This window comes from Haematobia irritans, chromosome 1 (genome assembly GCF_050003625.1).
Source record: "Haematobia irritans isolate KBUSLIRL chromosome 1, ASM5000362v1, whole genome shotgun sequence".
Taxonomy (NCBI): domain Eukaryota; kingdom Metazoa; phylum Arthropoda; class Insecta; order Diptera; family Muscidae; genus Haematobia; species Haematobia irritans.
In genome coordinates this window covers 180,196,746-180,209,688 of record NC_134397.1, presented here as the reverse complement: position 1 = coordinate 180,209,688, position 12,943 = coordinate 180,196,746, and the positions used below count along the sequence as shown (strand labels likewise).

At 32.5% G+C, this 12,943-nt stretch overlaps 1 protein-coding gene across 1 annotated transcript; it reads right to left on the bottom strand.

The window, feature by feature from the left end:
- Positions 1 to 4,140: 4,140 nt before the first annotated feature.
- On the bottom strand, positions 4,141 to 11,619 carry nac (GDP-fucose transporter nac). Its single transcript, XM_075292212.1, has 4 exons — positions 11,454 to 11,619; positions 11,177 to 11,381; positions 8,248 to 8,766; positions 4,141 to 4,578 (listed from the first exon to the last, which is right to left on the bottom strand). Exons 1-4 carry the CDS (start codon positions 11,537 to 11,539, stop codon positions 4,363 to 4,365), a joined length of 1,026 nt encoding a protein of 341 aa, XP_075148327.1. The 5' UTR covers positions 11,540 to 11,619; the 3' UTR covers positions 4,141 to 4,362.
- Positions 11,620 to 12,943: the final 1,324 nt, after the last annotated feature.

The window sequence follows — 12,943 nt, the reverse complement described above, 5'->3', positions numbered from 1 at the left end:
TTTTTGTTCTTCATATGGGGCCGTTTTGCCGCGATTTCCACCTTCAAACGCTCCAATAACGCCATATAATAGTCACTGTTGATGGTTTTTCCCTTCTCAAGATAATCGATAAAAATTAAAGGTTGATACGGTCAAAATTTGGTCAAGGGAAAACGCGTGTAAATCGGTGAAATCGTTTATTTAAAAAATCAAATTAAATTTCTTTTTCAAGTTCAATTAGTATAAAATTCAGGAAAAATATTCAGTCAGGCTTTCGCTTATCCAAATCCGAATTGCCGGGCCTCACGCTTGATACCTGCCGTCAGATTTTGTACAGCCACCTTGTCCACCTTCTTCGCCGCAGAAAGCCAGTTTGCCTTGAACTGCTGCTCGTCCTTAGCAGTTTTTTTGGTCTTCTTTAGGTTCCGCTTGACAATAGCCCAGTATTTCTCAATTGGGCGGAGCTCTGGCGTGTTGGGAGGGTTCTTGTCCTTGGGAACCACCTGCACGTTGTTGGCGGCGTACCACTCCATGGCCTTTTTACCGTAATGGCAAGATGCCGGCCAAAACAGTACGGAACAACCGTGTTTCTTCAGGAAAGGCAGCAGACGTTTATTCAAACACTCTTTCACGTAAATTTCTTGGTTGACAGTCCCGGAAGCTATGAAAATGCTGCTTTTCAAGCCACAGGTACAGATGGCTTTCCAAACCAGATATTTCTTTGCGAACTTTGACAGTTTTATGTGCTTGAAAATATCTGCTACCTTTCCCCTTCCTTTTGCCGTATAAAACTCCTGTCCCGGAAGCTGCTTGTAGTCGGCTTTGACGTAGGTTTCGTTGTCCATTACCACGCAGTCAAACTTCGTCACCATCGTCGTGTACAGCCTCCGGGATCGCGCTTTGGCCGTCGTATTTTGTTTATCATCGCGATTTGGAGTCACTATCTTCTTGTAAGTCGATAGTCCGGCTCGCTTTTTGGCTCGATGCACGGTTGTAGACGATACACCCAGCTTATTTGCGGCATCTCGGAGAGAGAGGTTAGGGTTTCGCTTGAAACTACCAGCAACTCTCTTTGTCGTCTCAGCGGCTTCCGGTTTTCGATGTCCCCCCGATCCAGACTTCCTGGCTGTCGACAAACGTTCCCCAAACACTTTAATTACATTTGTAACGGTTGATTTGGCAACTTTTAGCGATTTTGCCAGCTTTGCGTGCGAGTAGCTCGGATTTTCGCGATGCGCGAGCAAAATTTTGATACGCTGCTCTTCTTGCTTGGACGGCATTTTGACAACTGAAGAGTGAATTCCAAAATCAAAATAGGAGCAACATTCTACACACACACACCTTCAAAATGAGGGGTGTTCAGGTTTTTTAAATGCAAAATTGAAAGAAATACGTCAAGTTTATATTGACCAAATTTTGACCGTATCACCCTTTATTCCTTGCGCATCCCAAAAAACAGAGGCCATTACTTTGCCAGCGGACTTTTGAGGCTTTCCACGCTTCGGAGACGGTTCACCGGTCGCTGTCCACTCAGCCGACTGTCGATTGGACTCAGGAGTGTAGTGATGGAGCCATGTTTTCCCTGGGGCAGAGTCCGGAAGCTCATTATCAAGCCAAGTTTTTGCTTCCACCGTATTTTTCCCTTCAGAAAACAGTATTTTATCAACACACGAAATTCCTTTTTTTCCCATTTTTTTCACAATAACAAAAGTTGCTTAACAAAAGACGCTCTATCTCACAAACTAATTGACTTACAGACGTCAAATTTTGACATGAATCATTTGAAGGTAAAAAATAATATGCATTTAATACTAGCGACGCCATCTATGTGTCAGACCGGGGACTTACCAGCCAACCTGTTAGTACTCACCTTAAGACGGAATCAATGCTTTAAAACTTTTCCCTCCAAGATTTGATAAAAATATAACCGTCTTCATATATATTTTTATACTTCTAATTTAGTGTTTTGATGGAAAAATCTTAAATAGTACCCACCTACAACGTTGAAAAAAATGGTAAGAAATTTTCGCGTTTTACGTCTAGGGAGATTGAACTACATAGGAATATTGACCGATATGAACCACACGTGATGTATCAAGTTATGGATGCAAATCCGCACAAAATCGGATGAAAATTCCGAAATCTATTGTATTCCCTCAAGAAGTAAAATCGGTCTTCATCGGGCTATACCAATATAGACCAAATGAGTGTCTGTTGTGGTGTCAATGTACCTCCAAGTCGAAAGTCAACTTTTAGGAACATTGAATTTCCACTTTTGATGTAAGCTAAATTGGTTTTAAAAATTTGACCTTTTCATAAAGTCTAATTTTCTAAATTTTAAAAAAGTTGAAAAGTCCACCTTTTAACTCCGATGTCAATTGCTAAATCATATTAGTCATTTCTGGTTTACTTTATTTTTTTTAATAAAAGCACTATGTACAACAATAAATTTCTTTTTAGACATTTTTACGAAATTGGCAATTTGGTCCGCTGGCGGGAATTTTGGTCTGATTTTGGAAAATATTTGGTCCAAAATAAAATTTTATTGTGGCAACGCTGCTCGTTTATACAAAAAACAATAAAAGATGAAGATGGGAAATTGGCCGATATCATACCAAAAGTTGCATTTACTGTGTTCGATACATATACGTTCGTTCATTTTTAATTTGCAATTTTTTCTTTCTTTATTAAAAACTCACAAATGGTGATAAATTTTGAGTAAATAATAAGGAGAAACATTTGACCGATTTTTCTACGTCATTTCCTGATATTCCTAGTTTAATTTGTGGAACAAAAAATCATAAACGATAAGTTTGTATCGTACCAAAGACAATATACTTTAGAAGATGAGAAATTGGCTTGCGTCATACCAAATGTTGCATTGACGGCGCTAGGTCCATACATGTTTGTAAGTTTTTTATTTGCATTTTTTAAATGAAAAACTTAATTTTTTAAATTGAACTATGTTAAATTTTGAGCAATAAATTAAAACTTATATTTTCCCGTTTGTTCCAAGATATTTCCAACTCTTAAACCTTTTTTCGGAAGGTTCAAGTGTGGTTCATTGTTGGGTTTAATGAACTGCCTGAATTTATTCCGATAATTGGTTGATAGTTTTGCAGCAAGTAGAGGATGCTGATGAGGAATATGGTAATTCCGAAACGTGCGTCCATCCAACATCTTGCAGTCTATAGGGCTTTGCCCAAATAAATTTGACAAACATTCTTTTCCTCTATTGGTTAAGCTATACTTGTAGTTTAGTCAATGCATGGTTTTAAGCTGAAACAGCAACAATGCTTAAAGAACAAAACCAACAATAACAAAACAAAAGAATGAAATAAAATATTGACAAAATTTTCTATAGAAATAAAATTGTGACATTTCTATAGAAATAAAATTTTTACGAAATTTTCTATAGAAAAAAAATTTGACATAATTTTCTATAGAAATAAAATCTTGACAAATTTTCTATAGAAATAAAATTAAAAAAAATCTATAGAAATAAAAATTTGACAAAAATTTCAATCGAATTAAAATTTTGGACAAATTTTAACTTTTAAATGAAATTAATTTAATTTGGAAAAATTGTCCGCTGGTAGGAATTTTGGTCCAAATTTGGAAAAATCTTAGTCCAAAATAAAAATTCATTGTCAACTGATAGTCTGTAACGCGCATTATGCGCTTTACAGACTATCAGTTATTCCGGACGACAGTGCTCCTGTCGAACATATCCCATATATTGTGCACATTATAAGTTAAGTCCGAAGGCATAATCGATACTGCTGCATGTTTATGGGATCGATAACACATTTATCGATAATTTAGTCATCGCCGACAAGTCGTATCGATTCGACACAATGTAAGATTCTTTACAAACACAGACATTCCGTCCGGAAAAACTTATAGTCTGTACTCATTTACTCTTATGCCTTCGGACTTATGGGAGCAAAATGTAAAAAATCGAAAACAAAGTCTTACAGAACTTTCGCTAGCAAATATAGCAATACATTAGCGGATGCATACCGGGCTGTAACGAGTGCCGAAAATAAAATTTAGGCTGAAGGCCAGTACATCGTTTCATGAGATCTGAGAAAATCTACATTATTTTTATGATTTTCTTTCTCAAATTGTTAGTCTTAATGAAAATGATGACAATAAGAATTGGTGTCACAATAGGATTGCGTATAGAAATTTTCTTGAATTTTAATTAGATCTACACAATAAAAGCTTTGGATACAATCGAATAATATAAGCTATATACTATAATAAAATCATAGATAAACTTATGCAATAAATATAGAGTAAATCTTAAATTACATACATAGTATATTAATTAAAATTATTTGCTGAATGTTATGCTTTGCATTTGTAAACCAGTATTTATCATGCCTTTTGTGCAATTCCCGCCATGGAGCGATTGTGCTGCCTATGCATTTCTAGTTGTTTGACACGTGTATAAGCCCCACTTGAGACTAAAACAACAATATTTGATGTCCACCATAGGAAGGATTTGTGCTCATTATACCACTGGGTGGCTATCACAGTTTGGGCACAAGCTTTGGCTGTTCCCGATATATTGTGCGTTAAAGGTGATGTAATCTAAAAACAAAAATTGTCAAAATTAAAAATGACGGAAAAACTTGGTGAGAATTTTTTGATTGTAAACAGTTTCAGAAATTCAGCAGCCGTTCTTTGCTGCTATATATTTTTGTACATTGTGGGCTGGCGGAAAACAATTCGTAAAATTTTACTCAAAGTATTTTCATAAAACAAAAAAAAAAATGTTTTCTCTCAAAATCCTGCCCTATAATATTCTTAAAAGTTAGTGAATACGATTAGCAAACATTTTGTTTGTTGTTATGCCTTAATTTGTTAGCTATTTAGATTTTTATGGAGATATTCTTTTTTTATTGTCTTTCGATAGCCTCTAGTTTAACACTTTGATTTATTTGATTTGCTCGATTTTTTTAATTTGAAGCCATGGGCCGATATAGGATAAATTACAATAAAAACTACTCCATGATATCGATGTCTACATTCCAGAGTGCGGCTAAGTCTAAAAAGTGAATTTTACAGGAGACGGGTTCACAGTTTATTTATGGAATTTCTCAAAAACCGTATAAGATAGAAATTCAGTTTTTCCGGTGATAAAATTATATATTTTTTTACATATTTTTTAGAATGTACGAATTGCACATAGTGATAATAGAACATGGCTAAAAATTACTTAGACCACTTTGGAATGAACAATGCTTTTTGCGTTGTTCATCTAAGTGGACTTAGCATAGTTTTATCGAAAATTTTTTCTGGCATTGGTCATCTAAGTACATATAGCATATTATGGTTTGGAGAATGAAAATGTAGCAACTTACTTAGCATATGTTTCAATACGAGGGCAGTTCGTAAACTTCTTAGCCTAGCACATTAAGACTTATTTCCCTTTAACAAAATAGTATGTAATTGTAAATTATTTTGTAGGCAAAGGTCGAAAATAGTCAGTAAGTGAGCTTTGTGTTTTGGTTTTGTACATCCAATTACTCTCAGAGAAACAAAAACTTTCGCCAACGGCCATTGTTCGACTACTCGAACAGTCTCACCTGGCAAAACTATCACAGGTAGAACAATTTTGACGACGGATTTGTATTTATTGGGTACTAATTACCCTAGAAAAGTAACTCTTGCGTATAGATTCGAAATTTTTTCCATCGCGGCAAAAAATGGGTTAAAAAATGTTAAACTAGGGGCTTTTATAACATGATAAAAACCATATTTGAAAAAATGTCTTGTATTTGCTCCAAAATCTAAAAATTTCCCAAATTAGAGGGTAGACATGGAAATAAAACAAGTATATAGCCGGGCCGGGCCGGGCCGAATCTTTTAAAAAAAAAACTTATATAACAACGGCCACAGCAGCACTAGAGGTACTTATTGGAGTCACCCCGCTGGATCTACATATCAGAAGTACAGCGGAGATTATACTCATGAGGCTGAAGAGACTGGACTCGCTCGAAAATGCAGTAAGCAGACACACGGAACTCGTTGCTTCAGTTGGGCGAGATATTAGGATGAACTTTATGGGGACACAGCATGTATATGAGGGACAGCTGAGATCGATTATACCAAGTATAGAGGAGTGGAGAGAGGGACGCATACATTTTGGAGACCTGAATATATATACGAATGGCTCGAAGATGGATGAGGGCACGGGCAGTGGTATCTACTGCGAAGATTTGGGTATCAGGGATTCATACAAGATGGATGGATGACGGTTGCAGCATCTTTCAGGCGGAGGTATTTGCCATTGCGAAGACAATGGCGGAACTACTGTTGATGAGGCCGATATTCAGAAGCGATATCAGCTTCTTCATCGACAGACAGGCAGCAATAAAAGCCTTAGGAAATCCGAACATAACGTCGAAGGTAGTCAGCCGCTGTCGTAGAGAGCTTAGAGTTCTCACTGAACAGCATAATATCACTCTGTGCTGGGTACCTGGACATTATGGAATAATGGGAAATGAGAAGTACAGGTGTGCACGTGAGTAAAATTTCACTCACACTCACGCACATTCACGAAGCAAAATGTTTATTCACGCACGCTCATGCACGATACGTGTGGTAGCCAATCACACTCACGCACATTCAGAAATAAAAAACTGTTCTCACGCACGCTTACGTACGAACTACTTTTAAATACTCACACTCACGCACGATTCACGACAATTCACGTGATTCACGAAAAATTCACGAGATACAAGACATTTTCCAACCAGGAGTGAGAAAAGGTAACGAAATTCAAAAAGAGAATATAGTTCGACAGCTAAATTAATTTCAGTTAACATACCAGTAAGAATTAAATCTTGATTTTTTTTCGTGAGCGTGATTTTGCAAAAATTTCATTCACGTACATGCACGAACCGATTTTGTTTCTCACGCACGACATATTTATTTTAGCCCCATTCACGCACATTCACGAGAGTTACTTTGGATTTTACTCACGAAAATTTCGCGTCACGCGCACACCTCTAATGAGGAGGCGGATGTGTTGGCTAAAGAAGGCGCACGCGGGACGAACAACATCGTTACAGATGTCTTCCCCCGCTATCTTTATATACTTATAGGATCAATGTAAGATAAGATGATTTATGGAAGGAACGTTGGGCCTACTCTGCGACCTGGGAGCAAACCAAACTGATATGGGACAAGAGCCGCAAGAAATCTGTTTTTCTGATGGCGACTCGCAGAGATGATCTGAGAATATTGAGAGTCATCATAAAAGGACACAACACCCTTGGAAAACACATGGTAAGGATCGGCTTAATGACTGACGATATTTGTAGATGATGTCTGGACCCAGAGGCAACAGAAGACTCCTACCATTTTCTGTGCCAGTGCCCAGCGATATCCTTTAGAAGAAACAAGATACTGGGCTCCATTTTCTTTCAGGATATAACGGATGTACGGAACTGCAACATAAAGGATATACTTGCCTTCATAAAGGCCTCAGGATGCAAGATCTAGCAAACTTTCTTTGGAACTCGTCCGCAAATGATTGATGAGGACGAAGAAGAACAACTATGATGAAGCATTATGGATCAAAATGGTCTAAGTGGGAGCCAGCCCTTTTTTTCTACGAGCTGGTCTCATCCTCCATAACGTAACCTAACCTAACGCCTTTCATATGTTTTGAAATCAAAATTCTATACCACCCACATTACACGATTGGGAACGAGATTTAATATCGGGAATTTTCCTTCCAGTTTCATGCATTTTGGCTGATCAGTGCACCTTCTATATTCTAGAGAAGTTAAATCGGGAGACTAGTGCATATGATGATAATATAAAAAAGAATTCCAAATCTAAGCAAATCTAATAAACACTGCGGTTTCTAGAAGCCCAAGAGGTCAAATCGAGAGATCGATTTATGTGGGGGCTATACCAAAACATGGATCGATAAACACCATATTCGGGACATATATTTGTGGATCTATTTGTGGACATTAATATTTTCAATTTCTGGCACATCGGATAAAAAACAAATTTGTGCCAAATTTCATTATTGAAGGCTTAGCGCAAATTTTATTTTTGTTCGCTAGGCTATGAAGTACAAAAAAATATCTACAGACACTGACTACTGTTTTTAGAACACATTTCGGCAAAAAAAAAAAATGTTTAAATAACTGTAATTAATTTTTAAGCAATATTTATCTCACGAACATCCCTGCAAAATTTATATACAATATATCAAAATGATAAACATAAAATACATACTTTGATTTGTAATGCTGTAACAAAGCCAATAGCAAAACCACATAATCCGCCAATCAGCATCGTGATAACAAACCAAAATTCAAATATATTCTGATATGTTATTATTGCTTCCAGTTCACCGTTTAGTATGATCAAAGGTAAAAATATTATCGATGAATACAGGTTATTGTAATAGGATAGTAACCACACTTCTTGCTTGACATGATGAAGAGCTTTTTTCGTATGTATGGAATACATCGCCAAGGCCAAAGAACCTAAAACACCAAATATTGTGCCACGCCATGAGAACGATTCCGTTAGGCTTTCCTGATCGACGCCAAGCATAAAACCTCCAACAATACCCGCACAGCAAAGAATGCTAGGGAAACTTGTTTTCTGCTTCAGTATGATATAGGTTAGGAACACATTGAATACGGTTGTTAGCGATCGTCCTACATAGTAAAATGCAACTCCAACATATTTAAGACACAAATTATTAGTGCCAACCATCAATGTGAATAAAACCGAAAGGGGTAGGATCTGGAAAAATTATTAAATTGTGTTAAATTATTATTATTACTATTATGTTTTATCAATATTTTCGAGTTTTTAGAGAAAAGTTAATAAACATACAAATCAAAGGGGGTTAGGATCACGGTTGCTACTCGAGTCAAAAATAATGTACCACAATTTGGAGAAAATTTTACCAAAAAATTATATATCTATAGAAAATTTTGTCAAATTCTAATTCTATAGAAAATTTATGATATTTTAGTTGTAATAAGTTCTTTTTTTATGTCAGTTTTTTTTTCTATCTATTGTTTATTAGTAGTTGTTCTCACTTTTTTATTTTTTTTTTGGTTATTTTTAAAATAAATATAAAATAAAAATACATTTTGTCAACATTTTATTTCTATAGAAAATTTTGTGAAAATTTTATTTCTTTAAAAATTTTGTGAAAACTCTATTTCTAAAGAATATTTTTTCAAAATTTTATTTCTAACAATTTGTTTTTGAAAATTTTATTTTTATAGAAAATTTTGTCAAAATTTTATTTCTATAGAAAAGTTTGTCAAAATTTTATTTCTATAGAAAACTTTGTCAAAATTTTATTTCTATAGAAAATTTTGTCAAAATTTTATTACTATAGAAAATTTTGTCAAAATTTTATTTCTATAGAAAACTTTTATTCAAAATTCTTTTTCTATACAAAATTTTATCAAAATTTTATTTCTATAGAAAATTTTATCAAAATTTTATTACTATAGAATTTTTATTTTTTATTTTTGGTCAACTATTTATATATTTAAAGTTATTTTTGTAGTTTTTTTTTGTTACCATTTTGTATTGGCCTAAAGGCTTGGTTACTTTTACAATAAATATAAAATAAAAATAAATTTTGTCAACATTTTATTTCTATCGAAAATTTTGTGAAAATTTTATTTCTATAAGAAATTTTGTGAAAACTCTATTTCTAAAGAATGTTCTTTCAAAATTTTATTTCTATAGAGAATTTAGTCAAAATTTTATTTCTATAGAAAATTTTGTCAAAATTTTATTACTATAGAAAATTTTGCCAAAATTTTAATTCTAAGAAAATTTTGCCAAAATTTTAATTCTATAGAAAATTTTGCCAAAATTTTAATTCTATAGAAAATTTTCCCAAAATCTTTTTATTTCTTTTTGTCAAAATTTTAATTCTATAGAAAATTTTGTGAAAATTTTATTTCTATAAGAAATTTTGTGAAAACTGTATTTCTAAAGAGTGTTTTTTCAAAATTTTATTTCTATAGAGAATTTAGTCAAAATGTTATTTCTAAAGATTCTTTTGTAACATTTTATTTCTATAAAATTTTTTGTCTAAATTAAATATATATATAGAAAATTTTGTCAAAATTTTATTTCTATAGAAAGTTTCGTCAAAATTTTATTTCTGTAGAAAATTTTGTGAAAATCTGATTTCTATAGAAAATTTTGTGAAAATTTTATTTCTAACAATTTGTTTTTCAAAATTTTATTTCTATAGAAAATTTTGTCAAAATTTTATTGCTATAGAAAATTTTGTCAAAATTTGATTTCTATAGAAAACTTTTTTCAAAATTTTGTTCTATAGAAAATTTTGTCAAAAATTTATTTCTATAGAAAATTTTGTCAAAATTTTATTACTATAGAAAATTTTGTCAAAATTCTATTCCTATAGAAAATTTTGTCAAAATTCTATTTCTATAGAAAATTTTGTCAACATTTTATTTCTATAGAAAATTTTGTCAAATTTTATTTGTATAGAAAAATTTTTTTAGATTTTATTTCTATAGAAAATTTTGTCAAAATTTTATTACTGTTATAGAAAATTTTGTCAAAATTTTATTTCTATAGAAAATTTTTGTCAACATTTTATATCTATAGAATACTGTGTAAAAATGTTACTGTGTAAAAATGTTTTTGGTAGAATTCTACCAACAGTGGCAACCGTGGTTAGGATGCCAGCCTTGCATACAAAGGGTCGTGGGTTCGATTCCTGCCTCGACCGAACACCAAAAAGTTTTTCAGCGTTGGGTTATCCCCTCTCAATAATGCTGGTGACATTTCTGAGTGTTTCAAAGCTTTTCTAAGTGGTTTCACAGCCATGTGAAATGCCGTTCGGACTCGGCTATAAAAAGAAGGTCACTGAGCTAACAGGGAATCGTGCAGCACTCAGTGAAAAGAGAGAAGTTTACCATTGTGGTATCACAATGGACTTATTAGTCTAAGTGAGCCTAACAACACTGTTACAAGACTATATTTATTTTTATATTTAGATATGGATGGATCCTCCATCTGGACACTATGACAACTTGACTTCTTAACCAACCAGCAGATGCACTGAACTATGGTTGTTGTCGGTATTCAACATTTCAAATTGATTTTCTTATGGGGATCAAAAATAAAAACTATTTCTTTTATTGCTTACCTTACGAAACGTATCAATATCCAATGGATTACCTTCTGGAAACGTAATAACACTTGGATATAGTTTGGATAGACGACTCATAAGGAAACATATTAGGGCACTGACCACACACTGAAACCATGTAACAAATAATGGTGCCTCCAATTTAACACTTTCGCTGCTTAATAAATGTTTATTTACAAACACCGTCAATATGGATATTACCCTGGAATAAAGAGATGCGAACACAAGGTACATAGATTATTGATAAGAACGTGTTGATATCCAATATGCATACCAATACAAGGCGACAACCACAAATACTTTTACATATTTTCCTAATAGAGTTTGTGGTTGTCTCGGTTCTTCCAATTTTTGATACATATTTATTGGATGTTTATCTCAGGAACCGGCGTCTCATTTGTTTTTCTATTTTATTACAATATATATATAAGTGGGCACACATAAATTGATACGTATAACTAAATTTTGTGGCAAGTTGGCAGTGTTGCCATGTTTTGTAGTAAATGACTATTGCAAATGCAATGGCCTCGTTCATCTTTCTGTTTTCCATTGCATTAAGCGATGGCGATAACACCCAATTTTTACTACCGGCAGTTTGACGACTGAGTCTATACAAAATTGTCTATTGGGTTAATCAGTATATAGTATACAAACAATTAAGTTTTAATTTTAATTTGTCCACACCAAATGAGTGTATTTGTAAAACATCTTATAATGTGGTTATGACATTATTAAACTGCATTATTGATTGTGTTGTAATAATCTACCAAAATTGGACAAAAATCATTTCTATAGAAAATTTTGTCGAAATTTTATTTCTATAGAGAATTTTGTCAAATTTTTTTTTCGTTACAAAATATTGTCAAAATTTTATTTCTATAGATACTTTTGTCAAAATTCTATTTATATAGAAAATGTTGCCAACATTTTATTCCTATAGAAGACTTAGCCAAAATTTTATTTCAATGGAAATTTTTGTAAACAAATTATTTCAATGGAAAATTTTGCCAAAATTTTATTTCGTTACAAAATTTTGTCAAAATTGTATTTCTATAGAAAAAATTGTCTGTAGAAATAAAACTTCTACAGACAATTTTGTCAAAATTTTGTTTCTAAAGAGATTTTTGTCAATATTTTGTTTCTAAAGAGATTTTTGTCAATATTTTGTTTCTAAAGAGATTTTTGTCAATATTTTGTTTCTAAAGAGATTTTTGTCAATATTTTGTTTCGTTACAAAATTTTGTCAATATTTTATTTCTATAGATATTTTTGTCAAAATTTTATTTCTATAGAACATTTTGTAAACATATCGTTTCAATGGAAAATATTGTCAAAATTTTATTTCTATAGAAAAATTGGTCAAGTTTTATTTCTATAGATAATTTTGTCAAAATTTTGTTTCGTTACAAAATTTTGTCAACATTTTATTTCTATAGAAAATTTTGTAAAAATGTTATTTCTATAGAAAATTTTATCAACGTTTTATTTCTACAGAAAATTTTGTCGAAATTTTATTTCTATAGAGAATTTTGCCAAAATTTTGCTTCGTTACAAAATTTTGTCAAAATTTTATTTCTATAGATATTTTTGTCAAAATTCTATTTCTATAGAAAATGTTGTCAAAATTTTATTTCTATAGAAGACTTAGCCAAAATTTTATTTCTATAGAAAATTTTGTGGAAATTTTATTTCAATGGAAAATTTTGTAAACAAATTATTCCAATGGAAAATTTTGTCAAAATTTTATTTCGTTACAAAATTTTG

Coding starts and splice junctions, on each gene's coding strand:
- nac (XM_075292212.1), bottom strand. CDS start 11,539: ATGTATCAAAAATTGGAAGAACCGAGACAACCACAAACTCTATTAGGA. Junction 11,382..11,453: donor GTGGTTGTCGCCTTGTATTG/GTATGCATATTG, acceptor TCTTTATTCCAG/GGTAATATCCATATTGACGG. Junction 8,767..11,176: donor ATATTGATACGTTTCGTAAG/GTAAGCAATAAA, acceptor TAATTTTTCCAG/ATCCTACCCCTTTCGGTTTT.